The 20456-nt window shown below is 30.5% G+C and overlaps 2 protein-coding genes across 3 annotated transcripts; both read right to left on the reverse strand.

Moving 5' to 3' along the window:
* Positions 1 to 981: 981 nt before the first annotated feature.
* On the reverse strand, positions 982 to 7637 carry LOC136979618 (amiloride-sensitive sodium channel subunit alpha-like). 2 transcript variants are annotated; one of them, XM_067275642.1, is made up of 13 exons: positions 7481 to 7637; positions 4814 to 5117; positions 4585 to 4717; positions 4195 to 4289; positions 3992 to 4122; positions 3386 to 3558; positions 3218 to 3313; positions 2671 to 2773; positions 2302 to 2359; positions 2043 to 2094; positions 1923 to 1972; positions 1764 to 1839; positions 982 to 1265 (listed from the first exon to the last, which is right to left on the reverse strand). In XM_067275642.1, exons 1-13 carry the CDS (start codon positions 7491 to 7493, stop codon positions 1086 to 1088), a joined length of 1464 nt encoding a protein of 487 aa, XP_067131743.1. In that variant the 5' UTR covers positions 7494 to 7637; the 3' UTR covers positions 982 to 1085. The 2 variants fall into 2 exon arrangements, with proteins under 2 accessions (XP_067131743.1, XP_067131744.1); XM_067275643.1 differs by lacking the exon at positions 7481 to 7637 and adding an exon at positions 5921 to 6011.
* Positions 7638 to 16670: 9033 nt separating this feature from the next.
* Positions 16671 to 19104, reverse strand: LOC136979595 (glucose dehydrogenase [FAD, quinone]-like). The gene is made up of 4 exons (XM_067275613.1): positions 19053 to 19104; positions 18598 to 18800; positions 16908 to 17097; positions 16671 to 16816 (listed from the first exon to the last, which is right to left on the reverse strand). Exons 1-4 carry the CDS (start codon positions 19102 to 19104, stop codon positions 16671 to 16673), a joined length of 591 nt encoding a protein of 196 aa, XP_067131714.1.
* Between the last annotated feature and the right edge of the window lie 1352 nt (positions 19105 to 20456).

A 20456-nucleotide genomic window follows, 5' to 3' on the forward strand; every position in this document is an offset into this window, starting at 1 on the left:
ATTCTTTTTTTTCTTCTTCTTCTTCTTCTTCTTCAACGCAGATTTTTGTCGCTTTATTATTTTTTATTATATTTTTTCTTATTATATTGTTTTAACACTTCGTGATAAACTTGAAAATAGTAGGATAAAATAACCAAACTCTTAATATGGTTTTTATTCTTACTTTTTGTCCTAGCAGCACAGGCATATCCGCAAGTATTCTATAGATAAATTAGTTTCTACGTATTTCTATAAGAATCGATTACATTTTAATAGAAACGTTTGGTTTCACCTCGCAACAATCATTAGTTTAAATTCATTGATCCATTAGCTGATGATTACAAAATCATAGAGAAGGCTCTCAAGTATTTATACACATATATTTCATTATCTTGTATTTTTCATACCAACTTATTATAGTTATTAAATTTTATATAGATTGTAATAACAAATAAGAAGAGTTTTAGATGGTAATCCAAGGCAGAGGAACTGAGGACCCAGAGCTCATCAGTAACCGAGTTAATAACATCACTGGTTCGGTCGCGCCTGATCCACGGAGTGGCCACAGGGAGTTTTCTAGTTTTTCTTTACAGCTGTAACATCTGAATAGAGGTCAATGTTTACCGAAAGTACTTCCGGAGGCACTACTCCTCCATCACCCGAGTCTCGCATTTGATAGATACAATTCGGTGAAATACTTAGAAGTGTTAATTTACGCTCTTAGAAGGAAAGAGAGTACACTGAAATTTTTCCTCTTAAAGTACAAAAATAAACGAATCTTTATTTTTTCCAGAAGTGGATTCATGTAGTTACCACCTTTTCCATCTTAATAATTCAATTATGAAAGATGTACAGTTAAAAACTACCATTAATTTCATTATAACCATTTATAAATAGATTAGCAATTGAAATTTTATATAAATCATCATTTAATTTTACGATGAAATATTAGTAATTAGTATACGCATTTGTATATAATATTTGTAATGTTTACAGTGTTTTCACAGTGTATATCTTCCATTCCTTAAAGCTGTATTTATTTATAATTTTATTTTTTAGTTTCATAACTTTACAGGAAAAAGAATGTGTGTTGTTAAATCGTTTTATTAAAATTTAGTAACTTGCTTAGAAGAATTTGATTTTCCTTCGGTCTTGACAGAAATATCTACGTAAAGTTTATTATAAATGTAAACAATTATTATTTCCAGAAGATCGAAAACTGCAATTAGGGATATTCCAAGCCAGACTCCAATGTATCCACCAACGTAACCAAACAATTCAATCATCTAAAATTAGAAAATATTTTACGTATTAAATGTCTATATTCAAATTATATTCGTATAATAAACTATACTTAGATTATGCAGGGCGAGGAATTTAACATTAAAATATGAAATACAGGAAATCATCGTTAGTTCGAAATTCAGGAGCCGAATTATACCAGATTTACATATTTCTGTACCAAATGCCAGGTAACTATAATTTATTAAGTAAACGGAATACGTATACAGAAAGGTATTTTCGTTAATTAATAATTATTAATAATATAAATAAATTGCAGCTAAACAGAGCGTGTCCGGTGAGAGGTAGCGAGATAGGTTCTATAAAAAAGTAAAGCAGAATTGTATCCCAAATTATTTTTAAAGTTGCCCCAAAAAGTAGTAGCCTACAGCCCTACAAATATCTCAATCTGCTACTCGATTGTTATTTTGAACACTCAAAAAAGTCAAATATCTTTAGGTTAAATATATATTTTCTGGCAAGTTGATGATTATACTACTTACCTCATACTGTGCTTTATATCTATATGTATGAAGTTCTAACCTCTTATACAGAAAAGTCATTTCAGTTAACCATTTACTGTTTAAAATATTGTAAATTTATACATTTTTACTGTTTTCATAATAATAATTTTGTTTAGGAAAGAATAAAAGTAGACTTACCTGTAAGGAATATCAAAATAATCTTTTCCTAGATTTTTCGGATACAAAAACTGCAATAAACAACGATTAAAACGTCCAAAACTTTTTAAATTTCAATTTATACATTGAGAAATTACTTACATAGTCGAAGTCATTTGAAAATTCATTAATATCGTACTCGAAAACTGTAAAACTGAATATTAATATAGATAAATTGCTAGAAATGCTTGTTTAACATTATATTTTTCGGTTAATGTTACCCTTGGTGCCAAGATGGCGGCTCGTCTCTGATTCCAGCGAGGAAACAGTGGGACGAGCCGCCATCTTGGCACCAAGGGCCTATTAATTAACTAATTAACCTATTTTTAAAATTAGTAAAATTAGTTAAAGGTATATTTACCGACAACTTTTGCGACATTTCTGATAGCATTCATCGTTATTTACTTTCTGAATGCAATCTGTGTTAATAAATAAATTATTTTATTAAATTATATTTAATAGAAGCTTTTCGTTATTGTGTATAATGGATACAAATTAACATTTTTCGTTTATCGGAGAGATTTCACAGATGATCTCGAATACAGGAACACTTTGCAACTATTTGCAGATTAATTTTGCAGAAGTGTTCCAGGTAGAAAGGAGCAAAAGACAAATTGTACGAACGGGAAGACTCGTTACAAAATAGTGTAATTTCTGTATATTTTTTATCATCAGTGCGAAATTATGTAAAATATATATTCGAGTTTAAGAAAAAATTTTCTGTCATTACCTACTGATGAACAGAATTCCCCTTCAAAACGAAAAGGATAACTATTGCTTATACATTCACATGTCTTTTCCCAGTTTTCTTTTATACACTCGATTATGCAGCGCTGTAACGAAAAACAATTAATAAATTAATAATTATTTTTTAAAATTATTGTCGATGTATACTTTTATGCTAAATCATTGCGGAGATGTTCAATGGTCTAGCTCAGTAATTCCCAACCTTTTTCTCGCATTGACCCCATACAGAAATTTTTTTTCAATCGACCCCATTAAAATTTTTATGTTATTTTCCCAGATTTTTGTATTGTATCAAGTGAATTATTATTAAATCAGATACTAAATTTCCCATATTATTATTTGAAAATTATCTGAAATTCTCAGAAAGTACAAGTATCTGGCTTTACCACGATTGATCCCTAATTGACTCCTTAAGTTCCATCGACCCCTTTCAAGATTTCATTGACTCCAGGGAATTTCTGGTTTAACTGATTATCATATTAAAAATAAATAAATAAAATAAAATAAAAAATTATAAAGTTATTACTTACATCTTGGTTAATTGTTTCATTAAACGGATTTTTATCCATTTCTTCGTATTTTGTACAATTGGTGCTGTAGGGAGGTGGCAACAAATTGTGTTCTATCTGAATATGAATTTATTTTCAAGATTATAGACATAGCAACTTAGGATAAAAGAGGATGACAGACGGACTCACAGCCTTTAACTGAATAATATATCTCTTTCCTGGTTCTATTAAAAAGCCATTTATGAAAGGATTAACTATTTGATCTTTGGAATGTAAGGCTACTCTTGCTCCAGCAGATTCAGAATGACGGAAGATGTCATTCAAATTGAAATTTAATAAAATGTTTGCTATTTCATTGGATCCTGTAACAAAACAATCGGTTAATTATTTATAAATATGTAATTTTAATCAAATTTTTCAGCAAATATTTATAAATAATAAATTAAACAGTTACATTTGACAATTAGTTGTTAATATTAGATATAAATTTGGATAATAAATATTTAATAACTACACTACACTCTGCTTTCATGAGCCTATTGTTTCCTGGAAAGCATGATTATGTCAATAGTCATATTTTGTGTAAAATGAATTTCATAAGGTTGAGCTTACACTAACACACAACTTATCAGATAAGACACAAATATGTTATTTATGATAAAACAGATACGAATGGATCATAAGTCCATTTGTATTTGTCTAAACATAAATTTCATGGAGTGAATAAATGGCCATTTTCTTTTAAAAATTCTGTATAATTATACATTATTATATTTGAATAAATTGAAAAATTACCTAACATTTGAACAAATTCAAAATTAAAAGACATTCTAAGCTTATATTTAGGCACTTTTTCTAAATCTAATGTATAACATCTTCTCGATTTTAAAAGTTGATTTGGGAATATGATTTCACTGGTGTTTTCCCTGAAAAATAATGTTATTAAAGTTATAAATCTCAATTTAGGACTCGTGACTGTTTATATAAAGAAAATTTACTTGTAGAGCTTCAGTATGTCTTCTGGTCTTGTTCCAATATTTTCGACTAGTCTGCGATTATAATCGGCTTTTCCCATTGCATTTGCAAAAGGTATCTAAAATTTTATTTAATACTTTTAAATATAATATAGATTAACAGTGTTTCAGTTATTATGAGTAAAATATTAAATGGTTTTAAATGATTATCTATGCAGTGAAAGCATATAATATGTTTTATAAATTGATAACTTGATTTATACAGAATATATTTGTATAGATAACATATAAAATATATAATATAAATTCTGCATTGTCTATGCAATAAGTTTGTTAAATTCGTACCATAGATAATGTTACATTGTCCAAAATTTGTCATTAAATCCTTTTCTATTGTAATTAATTATTTCTTACCAGAAAATTATCTTCATTTGTATAATTATTAATTAAACAATAATTTTCGTATTCTTCACAAAATTGTGTTTCGTTTAAATTACGTATAATTCCACAGAAGCTGCGGTCTTTACAGAAGGCTGTACGACGTAAGCTGCAAATTAGTGATAAGCTTTAATTATATATAAATGTATTTCTACACAATATGCACTTAGTAATATTAATACCATTCAAATTTTATTTATCTTACCCATTCAAATCACAAACTGTAAGCATTGGTTTCGGAAGGTCTTTAATATCTACCTGCTTAACAGTTACTTCTAAACTGGTGGGATATTCTAAATATTTTAGCATAAATAATGTTAATTGAATAATGAAACCTATAAGACACGAAACAAAAACCAGTAATTTATAAGTCTTGCTCTTTCTGTCTTTTGCTGTGACAATTTGAGGTACTCCCGTGATTTGAACTCGTTCCAATAGCTTTACGAAAGCTACTGTTTTCCGCCTACGAACTGGTCCACTTTCATCTGTTGTAGAGTGATCTTCCATGTCTATGGCGAAAGTAATAAGTTAGAATTATTGGTATACTGTTTAATATCATTATTTAATATTAAAAATAGTATACTGGGAAAAGTACTATATAATAGTATCTATAATATTCAGTTTCACGGGTAAATAATTACCTTTAGCGAAATATTTTAGGACACTAGGGAGAACTTTTACCACAATATTACTCAATATTAGAAAGACGATAGCCTATTGGGAGGTTCAGGTTCGAAGGGAAGGGAGAAATAAAGCAAACTGTAAACTTAAGGATAATTATGATTCTGCTATTTTAGTAATATTTGGCAAAAGTTATTGAATTTTAAACGAAAACTCCCTATAGTAGCTTCTTCGAATTACCATAAAGAGAATGTGACTTCATTATGATTTCCTTTATGTAATTATTCTAAACACTTCGACAGATTCTTGACTTTCACTGCAGTCGCTGAAGACGTTTCGTCCAATTTATTCAATAAATGCTTCATGAATGAGAATTTTCTACATAATAACAGGTCACTCGATGCTACCTGTTTATTACAGCGTGTTTTGGGAGTAGCGAGCCACTTACCTCTTTACATAGATGTATAGAACAGTACATCTGCGGGACATTTAAAGCCTTTTCCATTTCCGAAATGAAATTATTGTTACAAGAAAATTCTGTCCTGTCTAGATATTATAATATTTAAGATAATAAGAACACGATCTAAAAGTCTAGTCTTAATTTCTCCCTTTACTGCCTCACTTTACGAGACAGAATACCGAGAATCATATAGTATAGTATAGAAATCTATTGTTTCATTTAAATTCTTACCTTATTTTAGTGCAAAGGTCAGTAAACGAATGTCAGTTAACAAAGAACGAGGAAAATTACTACATTATATGATTTGCATTTTAAATGATAATATCTCAACAGGACGAGTAATAATATAGAGTGCTTTTTATTCTAAATTACTCTCAAGAGATGTGATTATCACTAAAACATCGGAATTATCAAAATGAAAAAAAATGAAGTAGAAATAATTGTTTGTTATTAAATTTATACACTAATATTCATATATATATATATAATATAAACAATAATATTTATTTATATAACCTTTTAAGTAATTACGATTTAGATATTTAATGACGAGTAATACCATGGAGTAATTAAGTCGAAGGTCAGTGTATAAACACAAATAAATTATAAGATTATAATGCTTTAATTTTATAAAAATATTGACTTGGAAAAACTGTAAAAGTTGCTTTAATTAAATTTACAGTATATAAATCAGAAATTAATACAGAGAATTTTAAATGTTTTATAATTGGTGGTAATAATTAAAATTCTCAAAATTTAAATATCCGTATTAAAATCTCATTTAAAATACAATTGTTAATGCTTTTATTGATTTATATTATCATATATTATTGTTTACGCAATTATTTAAGGTTTACTTATAATGAATTCATTAATTTAATTATTTTTCAAGTCTTATTTATATTAATTCGTAACAGTTAAAAAGAGAAATTATTAGTTAAATATTTGAACAATTTATACACTAGTCTATTTCTAAATATTATGATACTTTTACCTCTGAAACAAATTAGTAATGAAGAAATAGATGTAAGAATCTGGAGACGTGAGACAATATTTTTATTAAAATAATGCATGAGAGAGAATAGATTGCGCGAGTTTACATTCTCGTGAGATAGTTAATGATGAAAGAGAATAACGCTTCCGTATGTATATATCCTCTTCCTGTTGAGAAATCGTACCTCACACGTAGAGGACACAGCTGCAGGTGTGAAGCAGCGTTAGTTTTCCCGTCTCGTAGGAAAAACTTATCCCCAATTGGAGGAAATTGGAAAATAAAAGGGGCAGAAACTCGCTATTCTCCAAGAAGCTCGGGGCTAAAGCTTCCGTCTACTCCCAGCTCTCTCCCGTCTCTTCTGAGAATGGTTTCCAGCAAAACTCCCTGACTATACGCGAAGACATCAGACCGTTTAAGAGGTATCAGGTATAGACTTATGTAAACTCTCTGTCGGTAGTTTAGAAGTATAATTAGTTCGTAAATTAGTTAGTTATCGTCTTAGAGATATGTTAATCATTAAACTTTTGTTATTCGTTAAACTGGTTTCTGTTTGAAGTTCTTTTGACGGCTTCAACCCTATCGACTTATCCGCGACCCCTCCCACTCCAATCAAATAATTCGGTCAGTTAGATACCATTGTCACACATTTCTCAAGTTTCTCTTTGAAAATAAGAAATATGTATACAAATATATCCGTAGAAATATATTTACTCATATATATATATATTATGCAAACTTTATACAGAATAAGAAACTGAATGTATAGATTAATGGAAAGTAGTAAACTTCACACTTACCATCTTTTTCCATGACGTTTAAAGTGTAAGAAGTGTTTCTTATGTTCAACCAGTTTTCCTATTTTCCCAGAATTAAATACTATTTCTGTTGAATAATTATTTACGTTAACGTACAGTACATAAAAACAGGTTATACAATAGTACCGTAGTAGCAGCATTTTTTTCCTGTATAGAGTTATAAAGTTGTAAATATATTTCTTAGAAGTTAGACCGTGAACTTTGGCCTAAATGACGACCCATTTTTGAGGAAAAGTTTATAAATCTTTCTCACTAATATACACGTCACAATAGAAGATATAAACATTAAGAGGAAAAAACATAACTACAATCTTAATTTATGCATTTAATTTGCAAGATTTTTCAATTTTTCATACAAATAATAAAAGAAAGCCGAACATGAAAATATATAAAAGATAATTTTGAAACTGTTTCCTCATTGTTCTTAAACATTCATTTGCATTTCGGTAAGTTTGTTTCAAGTCATTAGTCTGCGTTAAATCGTATATAAATAAATGTTTTATCGATGATATTAATCTTAGAATTAATTACAAAAATTCATTTTTAGAATTGATATTTAATTACAAAATGATTACACATTTGTCTCTTAGAATGGATGTTTTAACACCTTGATTATTAATCTCCGCAATACATCATTATCATTTAAAAAATAATAATCTTTACAATTATTATGTTAACTAGCATTTTAAAATTAAATTTGTAAAGTTTTTAATATAATTTTATAATTTCATGTAATAGTAAATAATATAACATTTTTATACTCAAAATGACAATTAAATTCAGAATACATGTGGCCTTCGAGTCCTGAGGAATCTTTATTGTTAATGTTTTTACATAACATTTAAGGCGACCATTTATATAATTTCCCTTTTTCAATGTTTTAATGTCGATTTTTCTTTTAAATATATTCTAAAAGGATATTTTTTTTAAATAGTATCCCAACACCCAACATAGATTCGCATATACAAGGTGTTCCTGAAAGCAGTGACAATATTTTTACAGCGTGTTCTAGAGTCGATCGAGAACCCGAAACTGTCCTATTTGAAGGCTTATATTTACACTAAGCCCTTCAAACGCATTGTTTAGCTCTAGAAGAGGTTAAAATTCACATTTGCTACACTTTAATATGCTGCCCTACAGCACTGCTAAGCACAACGAAAACCCCGAATCTCTCTGTCCTTCAGCTTTTTTGTTGTACTAAAGAGCCAAAAAATTCACGTTAACCTTATGTTCTTGCAAAAAGGTTCGGAAAGTTCGAACCTGAAGGGCAGAGAGATTGAGGCTTCTCCGCAGCGCTTAATAGTTCTGCAGAGCAGCATCTTAAAGAAAAACGAGTCTAAACTTTAATCGTAGTTACGTGTGTGCTAATCGTTAAATTAGGTCTTCTTAGTCAGGCACAAGAATCAGGCATCAAATTTCTGTGAATTCGGTCTAGGACTCAAATTCGAGCCTTTAACGAGGCAGGCTGACATTTTAATTTCAAATATATAGTAATTATTTTTACTATTTTATAATATAAATTTTACTTACATCTTGATTATATGTTTCGTTAAATGGCGAATCTTTTCTTACGTAATCAGTACAATTTGTATCAAAACGATGCTTAAGCAAAATGTTTTTTCTCTGAAATGAACTTCTATAAATTTACGCTTTATAATGCATTATTAATTTTGTCAGTAATTACATACAGATTTTAATTGTACAATATATTTTCTTCCTGGTATCACCAGAAATCTATCGATAAATGGGTTTATCAACTTATCTTTCGAATGAGCAGCCATTTTAATTCCAGGTCGGTAAGGATATACTAAATCCACGAGATTGAAATTTATTAAAACACCTGAAACTCTATAGAAGCATAGATAGAACTTGAAAAGTAGAATTATGTTATATGTATATATGCTGCATATACATAGATTTATATAACAAACAATATAGCATATATACAGTATATATATGTGTGTGTGTGTTTAAACAATATACAGGGCATTGCGCTCAAAAGTATACAATTTGGTTATAAAAAAATTAACTGTTAAAGATATAAAATCTTTAGTGAACTTATAAGAGAAAAAATCACCACACTTTATTAAAGCATGACATATGTTGTGCCTTCCAGCAGTCACGGTGACAACATCAAGGCAGTAGTCCTGCTATTTACGCTGCAATATGTCCTGTCTCACAGTGGCGATGGCTGCAATAATGCACTTTCGAAGATGCTGAAGGTCTCTGACCGAACTGCGTAAACCATATCTTTCACGTAACCCCACAGAAATAAATCCAAATCAAAAGACCTTAGCGGCCAGGCTATCGGATATACAAGACTACGACCTGCTCTTTCTCCTGTAGCGAAGCCATGACTAAACAATAATGCTCGATTCGACTTCTTATCTTACAGTATGAAAGGAAACCTGTATAAAATCCGTTGAGATTTTCCATCAGATTCCACTTGTCACTATTGTGTATCCTAAAACCATTCATTTTTTATGGTGAATTAAAATTGAGTAGTGTACTCTCGATCAGAACACACTATATATTAGTATAGACATGCTGGTAAACACTTCACTAAGATTTAGATGAAGTAAATGAGTCCATTTTAACTGAAATATATTACAGCAGAGCATCGATTATCCGATCGCGTTCTAGTCCGCAAATTCAAATGTCCGCTAGTGATGTGGCGCAACAATATTTGGCTATGTCTTGGCTACTTTCGTATTATTTTTGTTAAATTTTTGCGTGTTTTAGCTGGCAACACTGACTCGACCATGAAAGGGAGGCCAGTATTTAAACCAGGTTTAATTTTCTATTTTTTCTTTATTTCTGTATTTATTTTGTGCAAAATAAAAAAATAATTTAACGATGATTATTATTTAAAAAAAAAATTGTTAGGCTTAACATGGATGAAAATTCAACGCGTACTAGGTTAATAGCGATATACTAATATGCTTACTAATGAGATATACTTATATACTAATACACTATACTAATAATGTATTTTTTCATACTTTTCGGTTATCCGTTTTTTCAGTTATCCGACCAACCTCAGTCCCCAATTGAGTCGGATAATCGATGCTCTACTAAATACTTGCAATAAAAAATGTAATATTATTTAGCTATAGCACAAATATTTAAATATTTCATTTCAGGGAACGTTTTTCTATTATTCTGTTTTCAAATAAAAAACAAACAGATAGTTTTGTTTTCATTTTTGGCTCTTTTCTGGATTGGGAGCAGTCGGATGGCCAGGGATGGTGCCCGAAATTTTCCGGACAGACAACCCATAAAAAATTCTAGAGATTAACTCATCCGAATTCGAATCCGTGCTTCTAATATTTTTGGTACCATTACCGCCTTGGCCAAATAGGTATGAATGCTACATTATACTTATTATTATTGCATTTTAAAAATCTCATTCTCTCAATAGATTCGACTAATTCAATTTATGTTGAATATGCATACAGTAGAGCATCGATTATCCGACTCAATTGGAAACTGGGGTTGGTCGGATAACTGAAAAAAAAGGATAACCGAAAAGTATGAAAAAATACATTATTAGTATAGTATACTAGTATATCGCTATTAACCTACTTCGCGTTGAATTTTCATCGATGTTAAGCCTAACAAATTTTTTTTTTTAATAATAATCTTCGCTATCGTATCGTTAAAAATTATTTCTTCATTTTCCCCAGAAAATAAATACAAAAATAAAGACAAAATAAAAAATTAAGCATGATTTAAATACTGGCCTCCCTTTCATGGTCGAGCCAGTGTTGCCAGCTAAAACACTCAAAAATTTAACAAAAATGATATGAAAGTAGCCAAGACATAGCCAAATATTGTAGCGCCACCTCACCAGCGGACATTTGAATTTGCCGACTAGAACGCGGTCGGTTAACCGATGTGACGGTTGATAGGGGGTCAGATAATCGATGCTCTACTGTATATTGATTTTTCAGGTTATCTTGTTTCTTTATATCATTCGCAACGTAGAAAACTATAAACATGTTGACTATTTTTATTCTTATTCACCGATATAACATGAGAACATCATCTACTTTCGTTCCGTATTTCTCCACTAAGCTTCGATTGAAAGAACTAAGTATCATTGCAGATTCATCAGGAATCTAGAATATGGTTATATTAAAAATTAATTTATATACAATATAGTTCAAAATATTATAATCATTTTCGAATATATCTTTTTATTACGTACAATTGCACGTAAATATATACAGAAAGACCACGCTTAAAGCTTAGAATACCCCTCTAGAAGTAAGAGTGTTAATCTAGTGTTCACCAACTAGTCCACACTTTAAGAATGAGATGGTGATTTGGCAGAAAATTATATTGTTTATTCGAATCTGTTTTTCAGAAAACACTATTGTTTTGCTCGTTGTTATCTTATTTGGTATGATACTACTGACTCTTGCATCTTTCGACTCTTGCACATTTAATCCTAGCTATGGTTTTAAAGTAAAATAAGGTAAATGTGGCAAAATTGGAAGAATCACCAACAACTGCAGTGTAGATAGTCTTGTGACATAGTCTACAAGACATGATTATTTATGACTTTTTTAGTAATCTTGTCTGGTGGTCTGGAAAATTTTAAGTGTTCTCTCGTAATTCATTCTGAATTAAAAGAAAAGCCAAATAATCGACAATTAACCTATAGATTTAAATGATATAAAAATGACAAAATTTAAAATAAATTATTAATAGATAAATAAAATAGGGTATACTATAGATTACTCCCTATGGAATTTCGTGTGTTTGGGTATATATCTGAACTCAGGGGACCGAGACGAGTTCAACGATACTCTACTTTTGGACCGGAGACGAAAAATAAAAAAGTTATCATACTTTTTTCCGGCGATCGCGCGATGATAGGGAGTCGCGTCGCTCTCCGCTAAGTCGGCCTCGCTATCGCGATCGGGAGTCCCGTCGCTTGCCGTTAAAATTGCCTTTAGTAGACGTTTCCCCCTTTTTTTACTTTGTTCAAGAACTACCGTGAATCGATCACTAGTTTAGCACATGGCGGCGTGTGGTGGCGCCCATACGAGAGATCAGTCGGGCCGCCATGTTCGCTGCCATAAGTAACATTAACCGAAATGGCGATCGCGCGATGATCGGAAGTCGCGTCGCTCTCTCCGCTCTCGTATCGCGTGTTTAACGCTCCGGGAGATGACCGTAGTCCGACGTCACGGTTTGCAGACTTTACCGCAAGATGGCAGTACTAGCAACTACGGTGCCGTCTTCGTGAGAGCATTAAAAAAGTATGGTAACTTAAAAAGTGTGATAACTTTTTTATTTTTTGTCTCCGGTCCAAAAATAGGGTACCATTGAACTCGTCTCGGTCCCCTGAGTTCAAATATATAATCAAAGTCCTGAAATTCCATAGGGAGTAATCTATAGTACACAAGGGCGTCGCCAGCCAATCGGCCAGGAGGGCAAGATGATATAAATTGATAGAGGATATGAATTGTATGTAGGTAAAATAAAAACGATTCATAAATTTTAAGAAGCTTAAGAAGATTATTTTAATTAAAACATAATCTTCTTGGGTTTTTCGCGCGGGAATTATAAATCGGGCAATAAATGACTTAGCATTTAAATAATTTTTTTCGCATGTCTAGGGAGGGGCAACTGCCCCTCTGTTGTCCCCCCTCTGGTGACGCCCTTGATAGTACACCCATAAAAGAAATAAGCATTTTATGATGTTTTTTAGATAATGTATTATCCACACTTAAATAATACTTATTCTACTGTAACTGAATATTTCCCCTCTATTCTAATTAAATTTTAAAATTTAATTAGAATATATTTATAGCTTGATTTGACAGTATAATTATTCTAATAATTTAATACAATGGAAAGTATTAATAAAATTAAATCTAGTTTCTTTTACAATAAAAAAATTTGCGTGTGCGCCATCTGTTATGAGATTTTGTTATAAAAATATTTTTATATTTTTAATTATTAATAAAATGGTAAAAAGATTAATTTTGAGAGTAGTGATGAGTTTCGTAGAAATTTCTAAATGCTAATAAAGGAAAAAGTCTTCATCAAGTCTGACCCTTCTCGAGATATAAACCCTTTCACAACCAAACTTTAATTTTTGAAAAAAATTATTGATACATTCATGTATGTTTACACATAACCCAATTTTTGTAATATTAAAATACTATATGAACGTGTTATGTTATTTATAATAAATTTTATATGTTTTATTTCGATATTTTCTTTTCCAGTAATCCAGCAGAATCATATCTGATGCTTTCTCGGCTATCATCATGGTCGGTACGTTGGTATGTCCTCCTATTAGAGAAGGTATAACAGAGGCATCGACCACCCTTAATCTATGGACGCCTTTAACTCTATTAGGAAGGAAAAGGAAATGCAATAATTTAATGTCATCTACTTTAATCAAGATAAGTTAAAATAAATTGGCGTGTTTTTAAATATCACAACTCACTTGAGAAACGGATCAACTACCGTCGTAGGATCTTTCAGTGCACCCATCTTGCACGTTCCCGCAAAGTGATGCAAATGAGAAGGAAATACAATTGCCATGCATTCTAAATACTTTTCACTAAACTTTTCGTATTGTTCGCATCCTGGCATAGTGTAAGGAAGTGGCTTGATACCGAACTTTTTTAATGCCTTTGTTGATGCCATCTTCAAACAAAACTTAAGACCTAACACGTGAAATAAATCTGTTAATCCCGATTTCATAGGGTGGTTTTCATTTTAAAATGTTTAATACAGTAGCGAACCGAAAATCGGAATCAATTGGGGACTGGGGTTGTTCAGATTAGTGATTTGTTCCGATTACCCATTATGTACGAATAAATATATTAACCTGTCCGATGTTCAAATTTTTCTCCGTTGCGTGTCGCTTCGTGTTGAATTTTTCTCCGTTGCGTGTCGCTTTGTGTTGAATTTTCGTCGATTTTAAGCCTAACGAAAATTTTTATAATAATAATCGAGGCTATCGTATCGTTAAAAATTATTTCTGCATTTTGTACAAACAAAATAAATATATTGAAGAATATAAAAACATGAAAATTATACTTTAGAAGTAAATTTAGTATCGAAAACGTTCGATTCGGCACGACACAGTCTGACTGAAAATCGTTCCAATTACCGGCGATTCCGATTACCGGGGTTCCGATTAACGAGTCTCTACTGTATTTTTATAAAAATATTTACATTACCGTCTACCATGATCTTCAAATCGTATGGATTCGAATAATAGTTGAGATCTATTACTGGTTTATCATGTGGATTTGTTGACCTTATAAATACTTTGCCTTGACTTTTTGGACGAGTAGGAATAGGCTGACACATAAACGTGTCTAAAGATTGGAACTGTTCGTAAATTTTCTCCAACTGTAAGAATTGTTTGAAATAATAATATAATAGACAACTATATGTCGTAATTATACGTAGATACATTTATATACTATGTGATAAATCTATGATTTAATATTTCAGACTTCTTGCATAATTTTACAGTAAAACAATTAATTTGTTTTGTCTAAAATTTAAATAAAATAACTTCAAATTTTACCTTTTTAATAACTCCTGAAAGTTTTCTTATTGTTGAATCTGAAGAAGGAGTTCTTGAAACCAAATAAATTTCAAGATCTGGCCAATTTAAGTTTTCGTTGTACTTTGAATTTACATAACCAACTGCTTCTACACCACTCGGAGATGATAATGGGCCTAGAATAAGAAATAAACATCTATTATTTTACGTAAGAAAATATAAAAGTATAAATCAAATAAATAATTACCTGTTCCGTTGATTGCGAATTCAATATAATTTTCTTTAGTTATACGTTTCTCGTTGAATGTGTAAGTGTCGACACTAAATTGAAGACCAGCAGTTGATACATGATTCAATAAATTCTCTCCCACAGGAAGATCTGATACTAGTGGTATCTTAAAAGGAAATTTTTCAACAATTGAAATGATACCAGATTGATTAAAAGGCCTACAATTTCTTAAACCATTATTTCAATAAAACATAAAATTATAAGTTAATTTTTAAGTTATAGAAATATTATCCGTGTATTTTTAACTATTTACCGATAATTCGATTTATCAGTGATGCAATCTCTACTTTACACCATTTGAAAAACTATTTAATTGGGCTGCAATTTTCAAAAACTGTAAACCTATAAATTCTCACTGTCGTCCTTCTTCTGTCTGTCCTTTCTTAATCTCGAGAAGGTTATTAGATAGATGAATGTCGAGACCAGATACGGAAAGAATAGGGGCAGGAGTCAGAAATTGACTGTACGTTACGTTATTTTAATTCAAAATTTTCTTCTGAACGGAGTCAGCGACGACCGGCACGACGTTATTGTTAACAGGAAAAGTATGATGTACAGGGGCAAGACACGACTAAAATTGAGAGCATTGTGACGATGCTATATTAAATAATTGCTCCTAATCAATAGGTGTATAAATTATATAAAATTAATTTAAAACTGTGAATTATCTCAACCAAATAAACTGAATTGAAATGTGGCTTTATTCATTTAATTTTAATAAATTTCATTTTATTGAAAAAAGGGTTGCATTAATCCTCAAAATACTTTTGCATCCTTCTCTGATTACATTTATTAATTTTATCACAGAAGATTTAAGTTTACTAAATTACTTACATTAAATTTTTGCAGAAGTTTCTTTCTCCCGATACCTGATAACTGTAATAATTTTGGAGAATTAAATGTTCCAGCGCAAACAATCACTTCTTCATTAGCGAAGACTTTATAAATGTTTCCATTATTTTCAAAAATGACTCCGTATGCACGCTTATCTTTGTTAATTAGTATCTATAAAATTAGAAAGAGTAATTACATTTTGTTCATTTAAATAAAATAAATATCATTTTATAAGACAAATCATAAGTTACTTTAGTAACAAGAGAAGACGTAATAATTCGAAGATTTCTTCTCCCCATTGCAGGCTCCAAATAACCACGTAAGCTTGTCCATCTTCTACCATCTTTAAGTGTCCCTTGGGGTGTTAGAAAAACTAAAAATATAGGAACATTTTTTAGCTACTTTACCAAACTTGAAACATAATGTTGTTTGAATTGAAACAAAATTTAATTTATGGATTATTGAGGCAGGAATTTTTTTTATTTTAAACGAAAATTGATTTCTCAAAATTGAATACCTGTTTGAGGTAAAGCATTGACGTCGCCGAAAGGATATCCAATAGCTTCAGCTGCTTCTATATATCCTTGTGTTATTGGTGTATGAAAAGAAGGAAACTGAATGTACAACGCTCCACCAACTCCATGGTAACCTATGTGAAATATTAATATTTCGTAGCGAGTTTTCATCATAACACGTAATCAATTGTGAAAGCATAGAAACAAATTCGATAATAAGCTTACCATTAGCAACAATTCCAGGATTGCGATTATTTTCTATTCGAAGAAAATATGGAAATACGCTATTCCAATCCCATCCCGTTGCTCCATTTTTGGCCCAATCGTCGTAATCGTATTTATTTCCACGTAGAAATAGATTGTGATTCAACATGGACGTTCCACCTAAAACTTTACCCGAACTTACACCGAATTTCTAAAATAAACAGTAAGTGAAATAAACGTAAGCCTATATTATCCATCAAAAATTAATTAAAAATGTGTTTATATGTTCGTAAAATGTCAAGTGAAATATAATAAAATTGATATAATAAGCGTTAAGATTCTGTATAAATAAATATTAAAAATATATAATAATAATAGTAATATCTTTGGACTGAACGACAGCATAGGAAAAAGCTGAAATAATTTCTAAAATTGTTTTATAAAATGTTTTCCTTACATATATAATTAACAAAAAAAATATAATAATCCCTCATAAAAAAGAAACTTGTCATACGAACTGTCATCTAGTAATGACCCAAATTCACATAGATAAGAGTACATTCACTATGTAAAGTCGTCTTATCTAATGATATATCGTATAATTACAGATTATAATTACAGATTAAATAGTGAATTTCTCTCTTGAAATATTTTTGAATAGCTTTAAGAATTGGGCAATGAACAGCGTGTAGTTAAATTTGTTCTCTGTGGTCTCAATTCATAACAAATGACAGTAAACCAAACAGTGTCCGGATGTGGAATAGTCTCCTTGTATACATATATTACACGTAATATATATTTATACAAGAATATATCTACATTTAAATAAAATTAAAAAGTTCATCATTATTTTCTACACTATTGACTATCGTTGGATAAATCTATTCTATACCTGAATAAATATTTCATTCGTCACCTTCATAGAAAAAAAATGCTAATTGCTATCTTGAGGAAACCGTGTTTTGTATTTTCGTTTCTTTTCTTTTCTTTCGAAGACACAATGTAGTGACGTAAACTTCGGTTGGAACGCTTGAAAAGCGTTCCAACCGAATAAAAAGGATGAAAAATTCGCCCAGTGTTTAAGTTTACGTCACTACATTGTGTCTTCGAAAGAAAAGAAAAGAAACGAAAATACAAAACACGGTTTCCTCAAGATAGAACTAAAATATTATTATTGAAACGGCGAATATCATCACCTAAGAGAAGAACATGGCCCAATACCAAGACAACAAATACCAACAAAGGATAAAAGATTCGTACCCTTGGACTATTACATCCGTCTAAACTACCGAATGAGGTACGGACCAGCTTTTAACGGTATACAAGCTCTTACCAGGATTTAGAAGTTGGCTGAAGAGGGGCATCGGCCCGAAACGCGTTATGTAATAAAAAAGCGTTCCAACCGAATAAAAAGGATGAAAAATTCACCCAGTGTTTAAGTTTACGTCACTACATTGTGTCTTCGAAAGAAAAGAAAAGAAATGCTAATTGCATTTAATTAATGATTAAATATAATTAACATTACTTTCTGCTAACTTATGGAATTATACTGTACTATTTATAGTATTTAGACCTACTGATGTAACTACTATAAATAAGCTAAGTAATACAAGACTTATTGTTGAAAGCCAAAATTAAAAGTTAATATTAGCTTATAGTATAGTGTTTCTTATTTAAGTACTGTATCAATAAATAAATAAATAAATCATACTCTGTCTTTCAATACATGAGCAATTCTATAATCGGGCACAGAACTAAAGTTCCAATTGAATTTTGTAAAAAGAAGGGAAAGATGAATGAAGGGAACTTCTGAACCTAAAGGGGGTGGTGCTCCAGCTTCTAAAACTAAAACCTTTATAGAAGGATTCTTTGACAATCTATTGGCTAAAACTGATCCTCCTGATCCAGAACCAACTGTAAATAAAATTTAAAAAATTAAAAACCAAGCCATATTAAGCTTAGAAGTAAAATCTTATTAGTATTTCTTGCTTATACCAGTATATACATATTCATAATCATAATACTTTAATTTATCACGCTAACAAACACTTTTTATCTCTTAAATAAAACCTACAAAAAACCCTTAAGATCATGTGCTACGTGACCTTTTAATAGATAACTAAATAATAAAACAATGAAAGTGTTTTCAAAATGTTGCTAACTTACCTATAATATAATCGACATGTCCGAAATTTTTACTTTCAATAGATAAACACATCGTCACTTTTAACAGAATAATAAATATACAGGACTTCATTTTCACAAACTAAATACTTCAGTACCTTAATACTGTACTTTCTATTCAAACTTCAAAACTAGAATAGAGGAAAGCTACTTTATGCTTTCATTAAATGTGTTCGATGAAACGTGTTATGAGCTAATTTCAGTTTAGTAAATAATTCACCTAAAAAACACTTCTATGTAGTGATATAGATTATAATTAATACTTAAAAGGAATATTAAACTTAACAAACTTTCCTTTATATATATATATATATATATATTTATATATATATAAAGGAAAGTTTTTTGAAAGTTAGAATATTGTTCTAATTTATTAAGTGTGAGTTGAGAAAATTATTTATGCATTGTAAATAAATATATGTATACCAAAGATATCTTGTATTTGATATTAAATATTTGGAAACATATACGTAGGTCTAATTGTGCAGTAGGCGTTAAAAATTGATATTAATTTTTACTTTAAGTATAAATAATGATAATAATTACAAAGACAAACTCCCTTTCTCCTTTCTGTAACGCCAAAACTAAAGTTGTCGTAAGTATAAAGTCAGAAATCGAGACATTGTGAAGTAGCATTGTGATAAAGTTGATTGATACCCAGCATTAGATACATAGTAACTATTCTGGAATATAAGAAAATAAATCTAATTAATGTAAGTTTTGTGATTTATCAATTATTCAATATTTTAATTCATTGTTTTTTATGCCATTAATACGTATTTGAAGTAAGTTTACGTTAGAAAACCCTGCTACCTTATTGTGGATCTGGGCCAATCCATGATGGTACGAATAACATAAAAATCCTCTTAGTGTTAATAGGGAAGGAAAAAACAGAAAGAAAAGAAAAGGAACAAAGAAGGAAAGAAAAAACTAGACTAAGACCATAAGTAACCATTGATTGATCGCTGATCCATAGTTAGAAACCATCAATGGTTTTGAAGCGTACGCTCAGCGATACACAAGGCGGCAGAACTCACTAGTGGTCGATAGATAGAACCTCTGAATACTAGAAGTTGGTCATGGGTTCGTGCCTGGACATCAGGAAAACCCGGAAAACTCCACGTGGCCAGCCCGTTGGCCACGTGGAGTTTTCCGGGTTTTCTTCGCATTTGTAATACCTAAATAGAAACCAGTTTTTCATAGAAAAACCTGGCTGGAGACAGATCGCCCACGTGTCGCTTTGCCAGAATCAAACCAAAACTAGAGCGGCAAAACACGATATACGCGCCAGATATTACTAAAGATGTATGAACGTGACATTGTGGGGACATTGGCGAGTGTGTGCACGACACCTATCACCTACAATTCTTATTTGACCATTTTTAA

The sequence above is a fragment of the Centruroides vittatus genome, unplaced genomic scaffold (assembly GCF_030686945.1).
Source record: "Centruroides vittatus isolate TY-2023 unplaced genomic scaffold, ASM3068694v2 contig_630, whole genome shotgun sequence".
NCBI lineage: Eukaryota > Metazoa > Arthropoda > Arachnida > Scorpiones > Buthidae > Centruroides > Centruroides vittatus.